Here is a 17,004-nt window from a genome sequence, read left to right on the forward strand (position 1 = left end):
GGGGTTTGTTTGTTTTGTTTTTCTGTGGTGGGGATTAGATTGCAGCTGGCCTTGAAATCTCCATGCTTTTGCTTTTGCCTCCGCTTCCCCGCGCTGGGGTTACAGTGTGCGCCACTTGGCCTAACTTTTTTTTTTCTAGTTTACAAAACAATCCTTCCCCTCCCCCCTTGAGATAGTAATGGTACTGGCTGGGAACTTCCTATGTAGATCAGGCTGGTCTTCAACTCACAGAGATCTATCTGCCTGTCCCTGCCTCACAAGGGATGAACAGTGTGTGTGTGTCAAGCCCTGTTAAAATGATCCTTTCAGAAACTGAAAATAATGTTCTTAGCTCAGATCTGCAGTGGTTATTAGGTCTTGCTCCTCAGGCAGTGCGGCCCTGGGACCCCTAGCCAGGGGATTACTTTGACAAGGTAGGTTGGTCCTTACAACAGGGACTCTGTTACAGGCTGAAAGCAGAGTGCCTGTTTCTTCCCATTCTGTCCGCAAACTGCAAGAGCAGGGCCAGACCAGCGTCTCCTCTTTACCTAAAGTAGGAGGAAACCTTACACAAGGCAGGTTTCAGCAAGTTCTTATACTGGCTTTTCCTTGCCTTGGTTGTAAAGGCAAATGCCCCAAACTCGAGGTGGTGTTTACATATTTTCAGATTACGGGGCTCACCATTCCTCCTGCCTGGCATTGGGAGAGAGGTACCATTAAAGTCTGACACCACCCTTCCTCTTCATCGTCAAGGCCACAGACAGTTCACAGGGAGCACACACACACACACACACACACACACACACACACACACACACACACGAACGCTCAGAAATACAAGGGAAAGATGCCAGCATGGTGACAGCAGCGAGGACTCTGATGACTGGCTTACCTATGGCAGGACTGAAGCTACTGGTGGCTCCAAAAACTGACCTGTCAAATTTACAGAATATTTATTCCAGTGCATGTCCCCCAGAGCATGATCCGCACAGAAGCTAACGCCACGCCCCTAACTCCCCACCCATGTCTTTCATCTACAGTAATCACTTTGAAGAGATGAGGAAGTCTTAAGTGGCAATGTGACGGATGCCACACCTTTTCTCTTAGGGTGATAGGTCTTTGGGGGTGCTGTTCTTCTCTCTCTCAGTTTTGAATAAGCAGCTGAAGGGTCTCCAAATTCCCATCTGCTGCCTACTACTTCAACTTAAGTGTTATGGAGATAGGAAACACCCCCCATGTATAGGGATCCCCCACACTTCTGACCTAAATGAACAGCACAAAAACAAACCAATGAATGGATGAACGAACGGACGGACGAACGGACGAATGAATGAAGCTCTCACCAGCCTCACACGTCCCTGGTTGTCCTTTTCAGGTTTCTGCTTAAAATGTCAAATTTGTTTTCAACGTGTGCATTTATTTCTTATTTTAAATTCAGGCTTTTCCACAGCGTGGGCTTACAGTGGCATTACCAATGACAGCTGCAACCACAGTGTGACAACAAGGACTGCCAAGCAATGTGTGGGGTGTCCTGAAGAAAAACAGTGAAGAGATCTGAACAGCGGGGGTGACAGCTCTGAGGTGGAAGAGCCTGGAGCAGCTCAACAGCACAGACCTGCGCTCAGAGGCGCTGGGCGCCTGCAGGGCATACTCCCGCTATCTCTCTCCCTCAGACCACTAAACCAGGGAAACTTTAAAAACTTTCTGGTTTAAAAACAAAAAAAACAAATGAGCAAAAAAAACCCCAGGCCACTTTGAGCACAGGCAAGAGCAGCTCCTTTACAGTGTGTGCTCGCCTGAGGCAGGGCGTGGCCTCAGCAGCTCTGTCACTGACCACCCCTCAGTGTCATCTCCCCGTGCCGCCATCTTGTCCATTTTTCCTATGAAAGACTAAAGTCTTAAATCTGCCAAGAAAACAGACCTGAGCAGCAAATAAAATCAAACACCTCCCTTCTAGGTTGAGGTGTTTGGAGAGGACAGAGGGTCTAACTCCCGGCTTGACTCTGTCCCAGGACACTGAACACTGTCCCACCTACGCTGATGGGAACTTGCACTGTGCCCTTGCACGTGCCTCCAAGTGCACGTGCCCAAAGTGCAGCTTGTCCTACAGACCTTACTGATGTGCGGCAGATGCCATGCGGCACGAGCCGAGGGAACGCTCTCTTCCCACTCTTCCATTTAAAGCTGTGTTCAAAATGGTAGTACCTCTAGACAGCAGGGTTTACAATCAGAGGGTTTTTGTAACAAAAAGGAAAGGGACAAACAGAACATCTGAGCATACGAGAAACCCTGAGGCAAAAATGGCTTTTCCTGGAGAGTCTTCTTCAGGCTGACACAGTGTCTGTCACAAGGGCCCAGGGCCCTTCTGAGAGGCCAGGCCTTCCTCCATCCACAGAGAGCCAGTGCGGGGCGCCCTGTGGTGGATGCGCCGCAGCCGCAGCAGGTAGAGAAGGATGGACAGAAGGACGACCAGGAAGCAACCGGAGAACAGATAGTGGTTGTAGACGAAGGACACGCCCCGCCAGTGTGCGTGGCCAGCCCGGAACACCTCCTGACGGATGTCTCTGTGGCACAGAGACAAACAGAAACAACAATGAGAAGGGCATCGGCAGGGCCTGCTGTCCCTGGCTTTCCTTACATTCAGAACAGGGGACGGACAGCAGGCCCAAAGTGGGTTCCCTGTCAACTATGTTATCAATACTAAGACAGTGAGGTGTGGGAGCATGTCCTTAAGTCCCTAGCATTATCATTTCATCAACAAACACTTGATAAATGTAGGTCTCAGGGTTTTGTTCTTACAAGGAAGTTAATGGGGCAAACGCATTCATGTAGAACTTTGTATAATCAACAGCTCCTAAACAGAATTTCTGGAGCTGAGCCAGCTTAGAATAGTAGATAAATATGGTTTTAATTTTGGATCATCTGAGCTAGGTCTGCAAACTTGAGTGAAGAGAGCTGTATGTATTTATGTGACCAACTGTGGACTGGAATCTAGTATCTCCTTTGGTCATGAATCTACATAGACAATGCCACAGTCTTAAAGAAAAGTATTAACAGACACTTCAGGACTAAGGATGATGACTGACACTTTGGGCCCATTATTGAGCTGTCAGTCATCATCATGCCAAAGAAACAGACATGATGCTTCTGCTACCAGACATTGCAAGAGAGTGCATTAATAAAGATGTACTCCTATATCACAAATCTGTCTGCTGCAACAGTGTCATAAATGCATGTCAATACAATGGTTTCTTTTGCAGTCCTGGACACTAAAGCCATAAGGATCACCACTAAATGGACCCTTCTGCAGGGGTGAGGGAACAGGTAAATGGCACATGGTGGCATCACAGAGAGTTGTTTGTTATGTTGTGGGAGAAAAGGAAGCCCCTGAGGAGGAAGACGGAGAAGACCCAAGTTAGCCAACACAAGTTAGTCTGGTCAGCCACAGCTCTGACAACACATCCACAGAATACAGCCACCAGGAGGCAGTGTGCTCCAGAGAACCATAGGTAGTGACCCTCCCAAGTTCACAGCCTACCTCAAGGGCAGAAAGCGGGTCCTGTAAAGGATGGCCCCCAGGGTCCACTGCACTTCCTTGTCATACACCTGCAAGGCCGTCTTCAGATTTTTGTATGTGACAGGAAAGGAGAAGCCTCTGTGGAACACCTCAAACATCCAGGCTGACTTGAAACACTGATACCTGCAAATGTCACGCACAGGCATGGGTCGGACAGGAACCAGACGGAAACCGTGGCCAGCCTGCCACAGGCCAGCTGAGAAGGCAGAACATATGTGCTTCTAAGTGGTTATCGAGCTCAGGGTGTAGGCCTAAGAGAGCAGTCTACCTGTCAGAACTGACTGGCCTGAAACCGTGTCAGTCAGTCACTATTGTGGGCTGTCACCCTCCACATGCCTTCAGTACGCCATCACTGACTGAACAAACACAGTCACGTTCCATGTCCTTGAGACCCCAGGCTCTTTATGACAGAAGGGAAAGGCAGGGCTCCTTTTCGCTGAGCCTCCATGTTTATCAGCGTCTCCTCCCCTTTTTACAAAGTACTGGACTAAGTACGTGGTGATAAACTCTCAGTCACTGCCCAAGTGACTCAAACAAAGGGATCTTATAACCCACATCGGTACTGTCCGGGGAGTCAGCTGAGGGAGCGGGAAACCGAAAGGGCAGCACCCTATACAACTCTGATGTTCAGGGCAAACACAGACACAGGGCAATTTCTGTGCAAAGATTTCAAAACTGAGCAGAAAACCTGTAACAAAAACTGTGTCCCATTTGAACGAGGCCAGGGGTAGAGAGGACAGGAGATAAGGAGGCCACCCAGCAGGTTAGGGCTGAGTGTCCACTACTTACTTAAGTCGATGGAGGTCCGCGTGAGAGGCATAGAGTCCTCGGTCAAAGCGTTCCCGCAAGATCGACCACTTTGTTGCACAGTAATCCTGAAAACAGTTTCACTCCAAATAAATCATCCCTTATTAAGGCTTATTAAAACAACTTTTCTACTTACAAATGGCTTACCAAATTCATATTCATAACAAGCACATGAAACACACAAGCAGAGTGAATGTCTGTAGGTCAACTCGAGACCTGTGAGTCCCTGGAGACCAGCAAACTGTACTTGCTCTTGACCCGGAAATCCTGCCCACCAACAACCTCTTCAAACCCGGTTAGTTCTCACATCCTCTTTTGGCCTGTTCAAACTGAGTCCTTGGGTTTGGGATAGACTTAGCACCGGGGAGGACGGTTACAGCAAAGTCACTGGAGTCATGTTAACTGCTCACACCCACAAACACTGTCCTTCTGAAGGGTACGTGACTCCTCCCCACCTCTCTACTGGGTGAAGAAGCTTCAGTGTAAAGAAAATGATGTGACAGGTTGCACAAGGGAGGGAAAACATCAGGAATGAAGAAGCGGGAGAGGGGGGAAGGGGGAGAGATAGAGAGAGATGCACAGTGTAAGGCCATGCTGAGAGGGCACTGAGCTCGGGTGTCAGGCTGAGATGGGGAATTCAGGCTGTGAAATTGCTCAAGACTTAACTAGCACAGCAAGGTGACTGCCTGAAAGCTTCAGACAGGACACCCCAGGACACCCCAGGGCAGCACAGGTAAGCACCCGAGAGAACAGAACACCCCAGGGCAGCACTGGTAAGCACCAAACACAGAGACCAAACACAGAGGACAGCTCCTGGTGAGCCACAGGGTTGGCAAGGACAGTGACAGTATGGCAGGAATCAGGGATGGGCTTGAGGAATACTCGTGAGAAACTACCACTGATTATAGGGGCATCTGAGAGAGAGAGAAGCAGCAATGGATCCGGGACACGGCTCAGAGAGACAGCATTTGCCCAGCATGTAGAGGCCCAGGACTCTATATCCCTAACACTAAAAATAAAATAATACAAGAGCCAAGCCTCGGGGAAGGGGATGGGATGGCTGGTAAATCAACTAAGATGGCACAAAAGAGACAAAGGACAAACTGTGGATTTGTTTAGAATCAAGAAACTCAGTGGGTTAGGATCAGAGACCGATTGTCAGCAGCCAGACAACCACAGCACACAGGGCGATCGCTGGACTGATGAACTTGAAGGGCAGAGGGCTGTGGCTGAAGGCCAAGAGCCATCGAGGCTGGTGACATATGACAGGGCAAGCCTCTGACAAAGAGGGAGAGCAGAGGGGACAAGATCATAGGACGGAGTGTCCTGGCTGCTGGGGCGGGGGAGGGAGGCTGCTGGAAGGATTTTGAGATGTGGCAGCCAAAAGTCAACTCAAGACTTTTACTTGTGTAAATTCCTGGTGATAATACAGTTAGTAGAGAATAGACTGTCTTCTGTGACTACTTCCCACAGGGTAAGTGAAAGGACATCCCAAAGACTCACTACAAACGCTTATCTACAAGAAGCCTGAGCAGGGCCTGCAGCCCCCATGGTCTCCTCACAGCACACATTACCTTGGCAGCTTTAGTAAACTCAGCAGCATTGTAGTCTCCCCCCATTCGCAAGACGTCCTCGGTGCAATAGTAGAACTCAGAGAAGCCGTAGAATTCACTGTTCTGGAAGTGGATTGGAGGCTGGTAGACGCCGTTGAGGGAGGTCTGTGTCTCATTGGTTTTGTTCATGAAAGGCTGGAGGGTCTCTCGACACAGGTCAAAGTCCCCTGTCCCCCGCAGGTACAGGGTCTGCCCGTTTTGTTGGATCTCATCTTTAATGTCCAGAGGCAGGCAGGGGTCCAGGAATGGAGCATCGGGAGTCAGACCAGTCTGTTTACCCAGGAGCCTGTGGCACAGAGAAGCATTTGCCATGAGATCCATGCGACACACACTGCACTTGGGACAAGTGGCTGCAAGCCAGTGTTCGCCTAACATGGGTCCCACAGAATCGAGTGTGGGAATACAAAGGGTTCCAAACAAAGTTAGTAAGGTGGTCACCCAACCCTCTTGCAGAGATCCACAATCACCACATGCTGAGTCCAGGTACACAAGGAGTGAGAGGACCCGACTTTTTCATCTAGTGTGTGTGTGTGTGTGTGTGTGTATACACGCGTGCGTGCATGCAATGCGTATGGACCACAACATGCATTATGGAGATCAGAGAACAACTTGAGCAAGTAGGTTTCTCCTACATGTGTGTCCCAAGGACCCAACTCAAGTCATTAGGCTTGAGCTGCATGTGCCTTTAGCCAAGGGCCATCCCGAGGCCTGACCTGAGGCTTTTGAGTCCTGTCAATATAATCTGACAGGATGTCTGCTGACAGCAAGCTTGGACCGTATAAAGCTGGCATAGGGTGATTGTGAAAGGAACTAACTTGTCCTGGGAAAACAGGTTGGCTGTTTCATAAAAACAAGATACATCCACATGGCTAGAAAGCTCTTGTCAGATTATGCATGGACAGTTAAGAGACCTGGGGAGAAGCAAACCCTAGAAGGGGGCGGAGCAAACTGCTTGGCAAAATGTCAGTCAGTTGCTGGTATTCCTTATAGAAAGCCTAACTGACAGGTCAATGAAGATGCAGTGTGTGCAGGAAGGGGTGGATGGGGTCCAGGAAGGGACAATAATCCACAGCCAAGAACATCTAGTGAGATTGTGAGTGAAAACACAAGGAAGGCTTGAGTCTCCTCATCTGATTGTACCATCTCCACCGTCATCACCATCCATCAACCCTGGCCTAGACAGCAGGAGGCATTATTATTGTTGTTGTTGTTGTTGTTAGTCAGCTACTGGCCTAGATGGCAGGAGGCAGAGCTGTTTTTGCTGCCCTATCAGCTCTGAGGCGCCCTGTGAAAAGAACTCTTAGTTTTGTTGTAACTGAAATACACCAGGCTAGTCACATCTGAAAGAGATATTCTGTTAATTAACACCTCTCCTCCTTTTGTGTGTGCGAATATTCACAGAATTAATAAACAGAAAACCAAACTTTTGACAGTGGAAGTGATACTAGTGTCTGGTACTATGGACTCCCGGGTCTGGAATCCCAGGTCTGCCTGTGTCGGGTACTGTGGACTCCCAGGTCTGCCTGTGTCGGGTACTGTGGACTCCCAGGCAGTGGTAATGCATGCCTTCAATTCCAGCTCTTGGGAGGCAGAGGCCGTCAGATCTCTGTGAGTTCAAGGCCACACTGGTCTACAAAATGAGCTTCAGGACAGACAGGACTATTACACAGAGAAAGCCTGTCTTGAAAAATATCCAACAAACAAAGAATGAATTATAGTGATAAGCTTAACAATATACCAGTTGCTTATTTGAAGTGTGCCCATCAGAACAAACAGCTTGGAATCAGAAGGGCAGAGTCTGGGAACGTCAGACACCTTGCTCTTCCTGTATCTCATTTGTTTGTTTTGATAGGACATTTTAAGGAGAAATGGTCATTTTAGAGCTAAATAATGGTGTATTTACTTGGCCAATTTAATCTTGTACAAAAATTTTAGTAGTCATTTTTATGTGTATGGGTATTTGCCTACATGTATGTCTCTGTACACTATATGCAAGCAGTACCCATGGAGGCCAGAAGAGGGCACTAGATCCCCTAGAACTAGTAGTGTTACAGGTGGTTGTAAGCCTCCACGTGAGTGCTGGGAATCAAACCTAGAACCTCTAGAAAAACTCACAGAGATCTGTGGCCTGGTGTGAGCCTCACAGGGGTAGCAGTGTGGCCTGGTGTGAGCCTCACAGGGGTAGCAGTGTGGCCAGGTGTGAGCCTCATAGGGGTAGCAGTGTGGCCTGGTGTGAGCCTCACAGGGGTAGCAGTATGGCCTGGTGTGAGCCTCACAGGGGTAGCAGTGTGGCCTGGTGTGAGCCTCACAGGGTAGCAGTGTGGCCTGGTGTGAGCCTCACAGGGTAGCAGTGTGGCGTCACTGTCTGAGCTTTCCCAGGCCTTTGCCCCCAGTCACTCAGGAGCAACTAAGTCATCTAAGTGATGGTAAGGGTCGCCCTCTATCAGATGGAGAAAGAGAGAGAATGCAAGCACACATGGGTGGGACAGGGGCTGGTGGCAGGACCCGAGGGCCCCTCAGTCCTTCTGGCATGGGGAGGCTCAAAAGAAGGTACTTGACCTGAGTCTAGTTTTGACGAGGAGCGAGCTAGGCCTGCAGGGGCCTTGCTGAGGAGCAGTAGGGGCTGTACCTGTTTTTCTGAACTGTGCTGGCAAATAGTCTGTCTTCATATCTCTGCCGAGCAGCATTACCACCAAAACCAAGGAACGTGGCCACGTAGACGCGGTACACATGCTCAGTCTGGTGGACATCACACCCCAGGTTGAATTCAGCTAACAAGTTTTTAGCTACTTCTTCCTGTAGGTACAAGGATGACACATTTTGGTATTTTAAAGTAACTTTAGCTCCAGTTAAAAAAAAAAAAGAAGGGTCTAGAAAGAGTTATATTAAGAGCAGCAGATTCTCGCTCCACCTCCCAAGGATGCTCTAAGCCTTGTTCATAATGCAGTATGACTAACTGAGGGAGCTGCAGCTGCTGCGCATGCGTGGTATTGGGACTTTCTGAAAAGGAGGTCAGGACCATAGTTCCTCCTCTCTGACCCACAGTTCTATTATGTTACCTCTTGCTGTGGACACAGACCCAAACACAGGAATGTCCCAATAAATAAAAACACCTTTATTTAAAAAACAAAACAAAACAAAACAAAACAAAACAAAAAAGAAAAAGAAATAGTCCCCGAGTAGTCAACATTAAGGGAGGGTTGGGTTATTGGCAGTAGTCAGTTATAGAGGAATACACTGTGCGCTGTGAATAAAGGGCACACACTCATACAAGGCAAAACTGTAACAACCACACCTTTAAAATATGTCAAGAATAAAAATAATGGAAAAAACCCCCACCAAAACACTAACAATGCTTTTTTTTTTTTTAATGATGGTGAGTCCAGGGGGAGAGTTTATTCTCCTGTTTGGCCTAAGCTTTCTTTGTAGTTTGCTACTTTACAGTGAAGGGAGAAAGCAGGTAAGGCGGCCTCTAGAGGCATAGCTGGGATGGGAAGTAGGAAACAGGTTCAAATACTTGAATTTCTAAAGCACTTTCCCAAGGAGTGATGGAGCCTCCTCGGCACACACTGGGGGCTGAGCTCTAGGCACACAGCAGCCATTCAATGGCTCCACGCTGGAGAGACTTTTCACAAGACACTGGCTCAGAGAAGTTACAGGACCAGCATGAGGTCACACAGCCAGGAGGGACAGGGTGATTCTGCCAGCTCGGCTGGTTCAGTTCCATGGCTTAACTCAGCCACCACCTGGTACATGATCCCTACTGTGGGGCAGACAGCGTAGGAGGCCACACGTTGGTGTCAGTTTACATCTTGATGGAAACAGTAATGAGAGACGTGGTGATTCTGGGACACATGGAAATGGCTCTGTGGTCCTTTTTGGAAGGCACAGCCTGCTGAGGACCACAGACTCTGACAGGGCACTGAAGGGCTGGAGGAAAGATGGGGTGAACCAGATGTGGAGTACTAGGTACCAACCTCAATATTTTCCAGAACAATTCATAAACAAAAAGGATTGTGCTGGTCAAAACTTCCTAATGACTGAAGTGAAAATATACACCAAAGCTCAGGCATGCGACTGACATATACAGAGAAAACTCTTTCAGAAAACAAACCAGCTAGTTTCAATGTACAAACGCAATCGGCTTGGCTGAGGCCTGCCTCTTTCTCCCGCCTCCTTCCTCCTGGGTTGACAAGGTGAACCTCAGCAAGCAGAGTAAAGATGTGTCCAGACTCAGGAAACAAAACAAAGATGGATGGAGACATGTTAAATGAAAATGGAACCAAACGGAAGGCAATCTGTCCAGATAATAACCTGCTGCGAGGAGGCAAAGCTTACAGTTTGGGGGACTTCGTACGCTATCTGGGTAGACACGCCTCCCATGTCAAGAACACCAGCTGTCCTTTTCCGCACCACGGCCTCGCTGCTCTCGCTGCCGGGAATGTTGACTTCCACAACCGCCTCATCATCTGGAAGAGAAGTGTCCCCTCTCTTTGAAGCGCTGTGTTGAAGAGCACCCGGGCCACTCCTCCCCAAGAACTCAACTACAGTTTAGACAGCAGCTCTGCTCGCCTGACCCTTTGCGCTGAGCTGTCTCAGAACACTTAGCTCCTTCTCTGCCCTGGGGCTGACCACACACTGTGGCAGTAGAAACACAGCACTTACCCTCCTCGATATGCTCAAAGCGTCCGAGGACAAAATTAATGCCGATCCAAGCATACACACCTAGACATATCAGAGCACAATTAAGAAAATAGTTAAGCTTTAAATCTCTGATCAATTTGGTCTGTGTGAGCTGTCTCAGTTGTTTTAACCCCTGACAGTCTGAGACAGAATCACCAAATAACACATTTCTGCTGTTTTATCTTGCCCTGGTGGTTTTACAAGAACTCTCAATTTTAAAGCTTATACTTTATATCAGATGTGTTGAAAATGTAAATGCCACCGTGATGTGTTGAAAATGTAAATGCCACAGTGGTTCCACACTAACTTCCTCTCATCTTTCTTGTGTCTTTGTCAAGTCTCAGCCTACACCTATTGACATTCCCCACAGCCCATTTCTATCCATTCCCACTGCTGCCTTGATTTGTGTCATTACGTGGTGGAGGTGACAAGCTAATCAATCTTCCATAGCAACCTCCTCTATCCTCTCCTGTTGGGGTGGGCCAAAAAACAGTGTCTGAAGTAGAAGGCTGATGATAATTCAAGATGTATCCAGCTTTCGACATCACCACTGCCTCTCCACAGGGCCATGATCTGGCCAAGTGAAAGCCCGCGCTGGGCCACAGCCGCATTCCTGAGGTAACAGTGATCACTTCTTTTGCTTGGACCAAGCCTCTTCCATCTGAGATAACGTCCCTTACTCTTCCCAAAGGTTCCACTCAGAACATTCCCAGCTGGGCTGAGGGAAGGAGAGATGTCTTTCTCTTTCACAGTTCCAGGGTATTTTTTCACTTCCTTTGGGTGCAGGAAGTGACCTCTTACAATTCTGAGGGCTGTACTTGTCTGTAAGGAGCCCATGGCTGATCTGCCCAAGTCTGCATTTCCCGGTGTCTTCCACTGGAACCCTGGCTGGATGGTGGGTGACAGAGGAATAGATACCACACATCTAGGTCTCTGCTCCTAGAAAACCATTTCACTGACTGGTTGTTTCTCACTCGGGTGGGATAATTTCCCTAAAACAGAACTAATATTTTCTCAGTTAATCAAAGGCATGAATTCCTCCTTGGTAGCATTAAGTCAGAAGTTCATGGCCCAGAAGGACCTATCAGCTGGGCAAGGACACAGGCTTCCTCCATCAGTCTGTTCAAAATACACTCCCTAAATGTGGTGAGTACAGATGAGTTATGTTTAACAGTTTTAGGGCTATACAACAAGACCAGACATCTAAGAGACTTATTTAGTCTTTTAAGAGTATCTCAAGGCTATGGTTTCCAGTGACTCAATACAATGCACAGCAGGGAGGGAGGCTCTGAAGGCACTGCTTGCAATACTCCAAACTGATGATCTGATACCAACCTTCTTGTTTTCCTGAGATGACTTCAGCATGGGAGTCAGAAAACAGGAAGTCATAATGCACAGGGATGTCGGTCAGGAGGTCCTCCAGGATGGCTTTCTGTTGGCTGTAAGGCAGTCCCAAAATTTACTGTCAAATCATATCCTTGATTTTTTTTGAAACAAAAACAAAGACACCTTGTGGCTCTGTTATATCCTACATGAAAGAGTTAATTGTAAAACTAAAGAGATTTCATTGAAAAGATTGCTTATCTCAGGAATGGTCTTTCCAAATGAAAAAGTTATGTGGATCATGTGATTTCCAGCTCAGTGGTGGAGTGCTGGTCCAGCATGGGTGAAGCCCTGAGTTCCTTCCCCAGCACTGTCTAAACTGGGCATGGAGGTATAAGCCCACAACCCCAGTACTCAGGAGGTAGAGGTAGAAGAATTGGACAGTTAAGGCCAGGCTCTGCTAATATATTTAGTTTGAGGTCAACCCGGTATAGGAGACTGTCCCCAAACCCCTGCAAAGTTAACCTTACAATTTATAGTAAAAAATAAGTAGATTAAAAGCTCTTTGGTGAGGTCTGTACAAGAAAATAGCCCTGAGACTAGTCCTGACTCAAGAAAGTATTTTCAATGCCACAATGAAGACTATAACGATGAGGAGGAGGAGGGAGCAGTAAGCCACCTCTCCTTTGCCAAGATCACCCACCCTCCAGGCTGAGGAAGATCACCTTTCAGGAAGGACTCTCATTCCGGCTGTGCAGAGAATGTAGAGCGGTGTCTCTTTGTGTTTTGCCCGAGGCACATGTTCTGCAGCAAAGCTCAGAAGTGGAGAAATGTAATCACTGACTTTTTCAGGAGAGGTAGCAAACTCTGAGATGCCTGTAGAGATGGACATTCAGGTCAGCAGGGATGTCATGGTGCTAAGAGAAAATGTCTTCAGTGTGCTGGATCTGGGGGAGAGTTGGGCTCCACTCTGTTTTCCTAGTTTTGCCTATTCCTCTACTTCCACACGGCTGTGTGGCATGAAGGGTTCCCTGCCCTCTTCTCTGTCATCAGGATATCAGTCTGGCTGAGCATCTGCTATGTGTTCCACATAGGAGCACATTTGTGCCCTTGGGAAATGGCCCTTCTCTGCACAGGCTGTAATGCCACCCACATGCCACAGGTCTTCAGCACATACCCTCAGTCCCCAGAGCTGTTACCCAACCTTCAGATCAGCTCAAGGTGATTGTCTAATGCACACAGCCACTGCCTGTGCTCACAGATACCCCAAATACTATGTGTTCTGCAGTTGGTACTACAGATCTGTTTCTGCTGCTGTTCCCCACTCTGTAACCAGGGTGGTCTCTCCCATGCCCCTGAGCAAACTGCCTTACACTTTCCCCGCCCATTTCTGGGTCTGTTCATGCTATTTTCTTCAGATACTGCCATCTACCGCTGGCCTAGTGTAACTCACGGCCTTCTGGTTTACCCTGATCCCTCTGCCTAACCCAAGGATGCTTTTTTGTTTGTTTTAAAGCCTTCTATGGCTCTTCTAACCGACCCAGACAAACTCAGCTTAGAGATAAACAGCTACCCACACAATGGCCCTTTCTTGCCTCTTCTCGAGTCCCTTTCTCTTACCTCAAAGCACTGAACTAACTCTTCTGTACCCTGCTCTGGCCTTCAGGCCTCTGAGTCCCCTGCAGAAAGAGTCTTCTCATCCCCTACCTCCTTTACCCAGTCAACGTCTGCCTGTCCAATCAGCTCTTCCACACGGGTCTTCCCTAGCAGAACTCTAAGGACATCAACTCTCCTTACAGTCTGTGCTCACCCTGTGCCAGCTAAGAATCTGCTCATCACACCACAGCCCACACTTGTCTCATTATAACTGGTGAAGGGCACGCACGCACGCGCACACACACACTGTGTCTTGTTCAGTGCGTATCCCGGCACTAAACAGTGCCTGGCAGGTGGAGGTGCTCAGGCAGATCTGTTCAATACTTCAATTAAAAGTGAGTGGGAGCTAAGGAGAGACAGCTCAGCAGTGAAAGCACTGGCTGCTCTCGCAGAGGACCTCGGTTTGGTTCCCAGCACTTGCATGGTGGCTTACAACCAACCAGTTCAGGGGCTCCAACGCTCTCTTCTGACCTCCCTAAGCACTGCATACATGCATTGCATAGACACTCAGGTACACAGATGTAATTACTACATACATCTTTTAAAAAGTAAATGAGTATTTATAGCTGTCATTGAGCCTGCAATACCAAAACAATGGGGACCTGAGAAGTTCTACAATTTCTTGCTTCCCTACAATAAGGGAATTGTAGACCCAGAAAGGAAAACAGTAGAACATGGAGTTAAAGGCAAAACTTTAACACACAGGGCTAGTTCAGTGGAAAACTAAATCCCAAAGTAACCAGAATCTATTTTGAATATACTTAGAGAGTTGTTTATATTAACACCGAGAGACTAGGAGCCAAGATAGAGCACTGCTATAAAAATGGTTCACTGATTTCCACCTGGGTCAGAATCATGCTAAACTGGATCTAACAGATTCTCAAGTACACCTCAATGAGGACGTTTTGCTTGGCTGATCCGTTCTGTGAGGGAGAACCATACTAGGCCAGCAATGACTGAGATCCTGACGTACACCTCCGTGAGGACTCGAGTTTCATCCCAAGGGCTGTAAGGGGAACTAGTCTCCATTAGCATTCTAGGGAAGTCTTCTAAGGAAGACTTCTGTGGAAGGGGTTCAGCCAGTGCTGAGGCTGTCATGTGAAGCTCCTCAAAAGGCAAAGTGTTGTACTGAGCTTCAGTTATGAGGCTCCTGGTAGGTTTTTATATGAGCAGTAGCAGGTTAGCCCTGGAGTTACTTCTAGTTTAAGCATACATATAATGTTAAGAGTCAGAACAGTGGAAAATTAAAAGTTAGTACTAAATAAATATCAGAACCTTTGTTTATGGAAATCCACTGATGTTATTTACACTTCTCAGATGAAGGGTAATAAACTACGCTGGTTCTCACTTACCAATATTCTGTTTTAAACTTTCTGTGTCACACCATAATTGTCTATATTTATGGGTACAGTGTGATGACAAGACCCATTAGCACACTGTAATGCAATCATAACGCGCACCTAGCATGCCCATCTCTTTGAGCATGGATCATTCCTTTGTGCCTCTCTGGCATTTTAAAAAATAAATTTATTGAATACTCTGTATTTGATATTTTATCTCACACACTAGTGAGAGACAAAATGGAAGTTCAGTGCTTCTGTCGTGCCGTGTAGTCTATGTTTTAACTCCGAGCTTACTGAGTGTTAGTATGGGAAGCTCACTTTAAAATGTTCCATTCCCACTGTTCCCAAGAGGGTACCACCCACGGACAGGTGGAGAGGTCCTGAGATGGCTGGAGACTGTCACCGCTTAGGCTACTTAATGAGGAAACCAAGACTCCATTTTACACTTGCACTGGCTCAGACGTGAAATGATCCTGTCTTTAAAAACTGAGGATACTGACATTCAGTTTTGGTTCTGTTTTGATTTTGTTTTATGACAGGGTTTCTCTGTCATAAAACAAAATGAGTGTGTCCCTGAACTCATTCTGTAGAGCAGGCTGGCCTTGAACTCACAGAGATTCACCTGCCTCTGCCTCCTCAGTGCTGGGATTAAAGGTGTGCCCCACCACTGCCTGGTTACATTCATTCTTTTTAAGTCCCAAGGTTGCCCTTATGAATAATCTAGAACATAAGAAATACATCTGGGCAAGTGAAGTCCAGTGACCTAAGGCAGAAGAATTGTAAGCTGAAGTCAGCCTGGGTATTTTAGTTAATATTGTCTCAAAAATAAAGAGTGCCTGGGGCAGAGCTTGCTGGCAGAGTATAGTCTCACAAATGTGACTCTTAGGGTCAATACAGGCACCAGGAAAGAAAGAGGAAGGGGCAAAGTGGGAAGGAATGAGAGAGAAGGGGGGAGAGAAGAGAAAGGGTGGGGTGAAAGCAAGGTAGACATCTGCGTAGTAAGTTTTTAAAAATCACTAATACATGCCAACATTTAAACAAATAATATGCTAATATTTAAAGTGTAGATTGTCAAGAGTTATCTGAAAATGTCTGTTTATGAAAGAGCTACCAAACAGGAAAAACAAAACAAAATCTTCTCAGCAGTGTTAACATATGAGCACACATCATGGGCGACTGTGATGATGGCCACAGGTGACAGCAAAGACACAGGTTGTGGATGTGTGGTTAAGATAAGGAAATGGGAAGTGAAACAAAGCCAGCCATTAGGTTAGGTCCTGCCTTGAACTTGGAAGCAGGGCTAGGCAGAGTGGAGCAAGAGGGGAAGTATCTATCGCCGTGAGGGGATCCCAGAATTATGGGGGCCCAGAACCTGGTTCCAGTCCTCAGCTGTTCTTATCCCATACCGGGCTTAATTTTCATCACCACCGGCTTCCGGTTTTTGTCCCTCATCTGTCTGATGTCCAGCAGATCATGAGGATTGCCGTTGTGTCGAGGCCAGCAATAGACAAATATCCGAGACCCGCTACTGCCGCAGTCCACCACAATGCCATAGTTCACGTTGGGGTTGTTGGTGTCTGTAGCCTCGACGTCTGTGACTCGGGCCAAGTACCTTGTTTAGAAATATATGAGTATTATTATTTAAACAGAGCACTGTCCTGCTCTAACAGGGAAGGCCTATTGCAGAAGCACCACCTTAGTGACCTCCATGCTGGGTAGTGATCTCTCTCTGGCACTCTCTCTATGCCAGATGATAAGTCAAAAGAAGACCAAACCAATCCTACCCACAGGGAGCCTCCTATTCAGGTATATATGTTCACCTCCCCTGAGCACACTCCACAGGTTTCAGAGAGACAACTGTCTCCAAAGTGTAAATGTTTACTCAGAACCCACCTTAAAACAGACAGAAGGGGCTCCTTGACTATCCCAGGGCCTTTTACAGCACAGACTCTGCAGCAAGCTGTCAGGCACTTCTAACAGTCCAATTTATTAGCAGGGAGTCAGCACAGGGTCCGGTTCCTAC

General features: G+C 47.5%; 1 protein-coding gene across 3 annotated transcripts in view; it reads right to left on the reverse strand.

Annotated features, from left to right (window-relative positions):
• Positions 1-1,375: 1,375 nt before the first annotated feature.
• Positions 1,376-17,004, reverse strand: part of Entpd4 (ectonucleoside triphosphate diphosphohydrolase 4) — a 28,272-nt gene continuing 12,643 nt past the window's right edge. For 2 of the 3 annotated variants that reach the window (XM_052191101.1, XM_052191102.1), the window contains exons 4-13: positions 16,388-16,593; positions 12,708-12,858; positions 11,995-12,098; positions 10,642-10,701; positions 10,291-10,445; positions 8,606-8,772; positions 5,938-6,262; positions 4,346-4,431; positions 3,518-3,679; positions 1,376-2,543 (exon numbers count right to left, since the gene is read on the reverse strand). In XM_052191101.1, the coding sequence (XP_052047061.1) occupies positions 2,324-2,543; positions 3,518-3,679; positions 4,346-4,431; positions 5,938-6,262; positions 8,606-8,772; positions 10,291-10,445; positions 10,642-10,701; positions 11,995-12,098; positions 12,708-12,858; positions 16,388-16,593 (1,636 nt within the window). In that variant the 3' untranslated portion in view covers positions 1,376-2,323. The remainder of the gene's footprint in view (positions 2,544-3,517; positions 3,680-4,345; positions 4,432-5,937; positions 6,263-8,605; positions 8,773-10,290; positions 10,446-10,641; positions 10,702-11,994; positions 12,099-12,707; positions 12,859-16,387; positions 16,594-17,004) is intronic. The other variant, XM_052191103.1, reaches the window with a different exon arrangement.

The sequence above is a fragment of the Apodemus sylvaticus genome, chromosome 8 (genome assembly GCF_947179515.1).
Source record: "Apodemus sylvaticus chromosome 8, mApoSyl1.1, whole genome shotgun sequence".
NCBI classification, from domain to species: Eukaryota; Metazoa; Chordata; class Mammalia; order Rodentia; family Muridae; genus Apodemus; species Apodemus sylvaticus.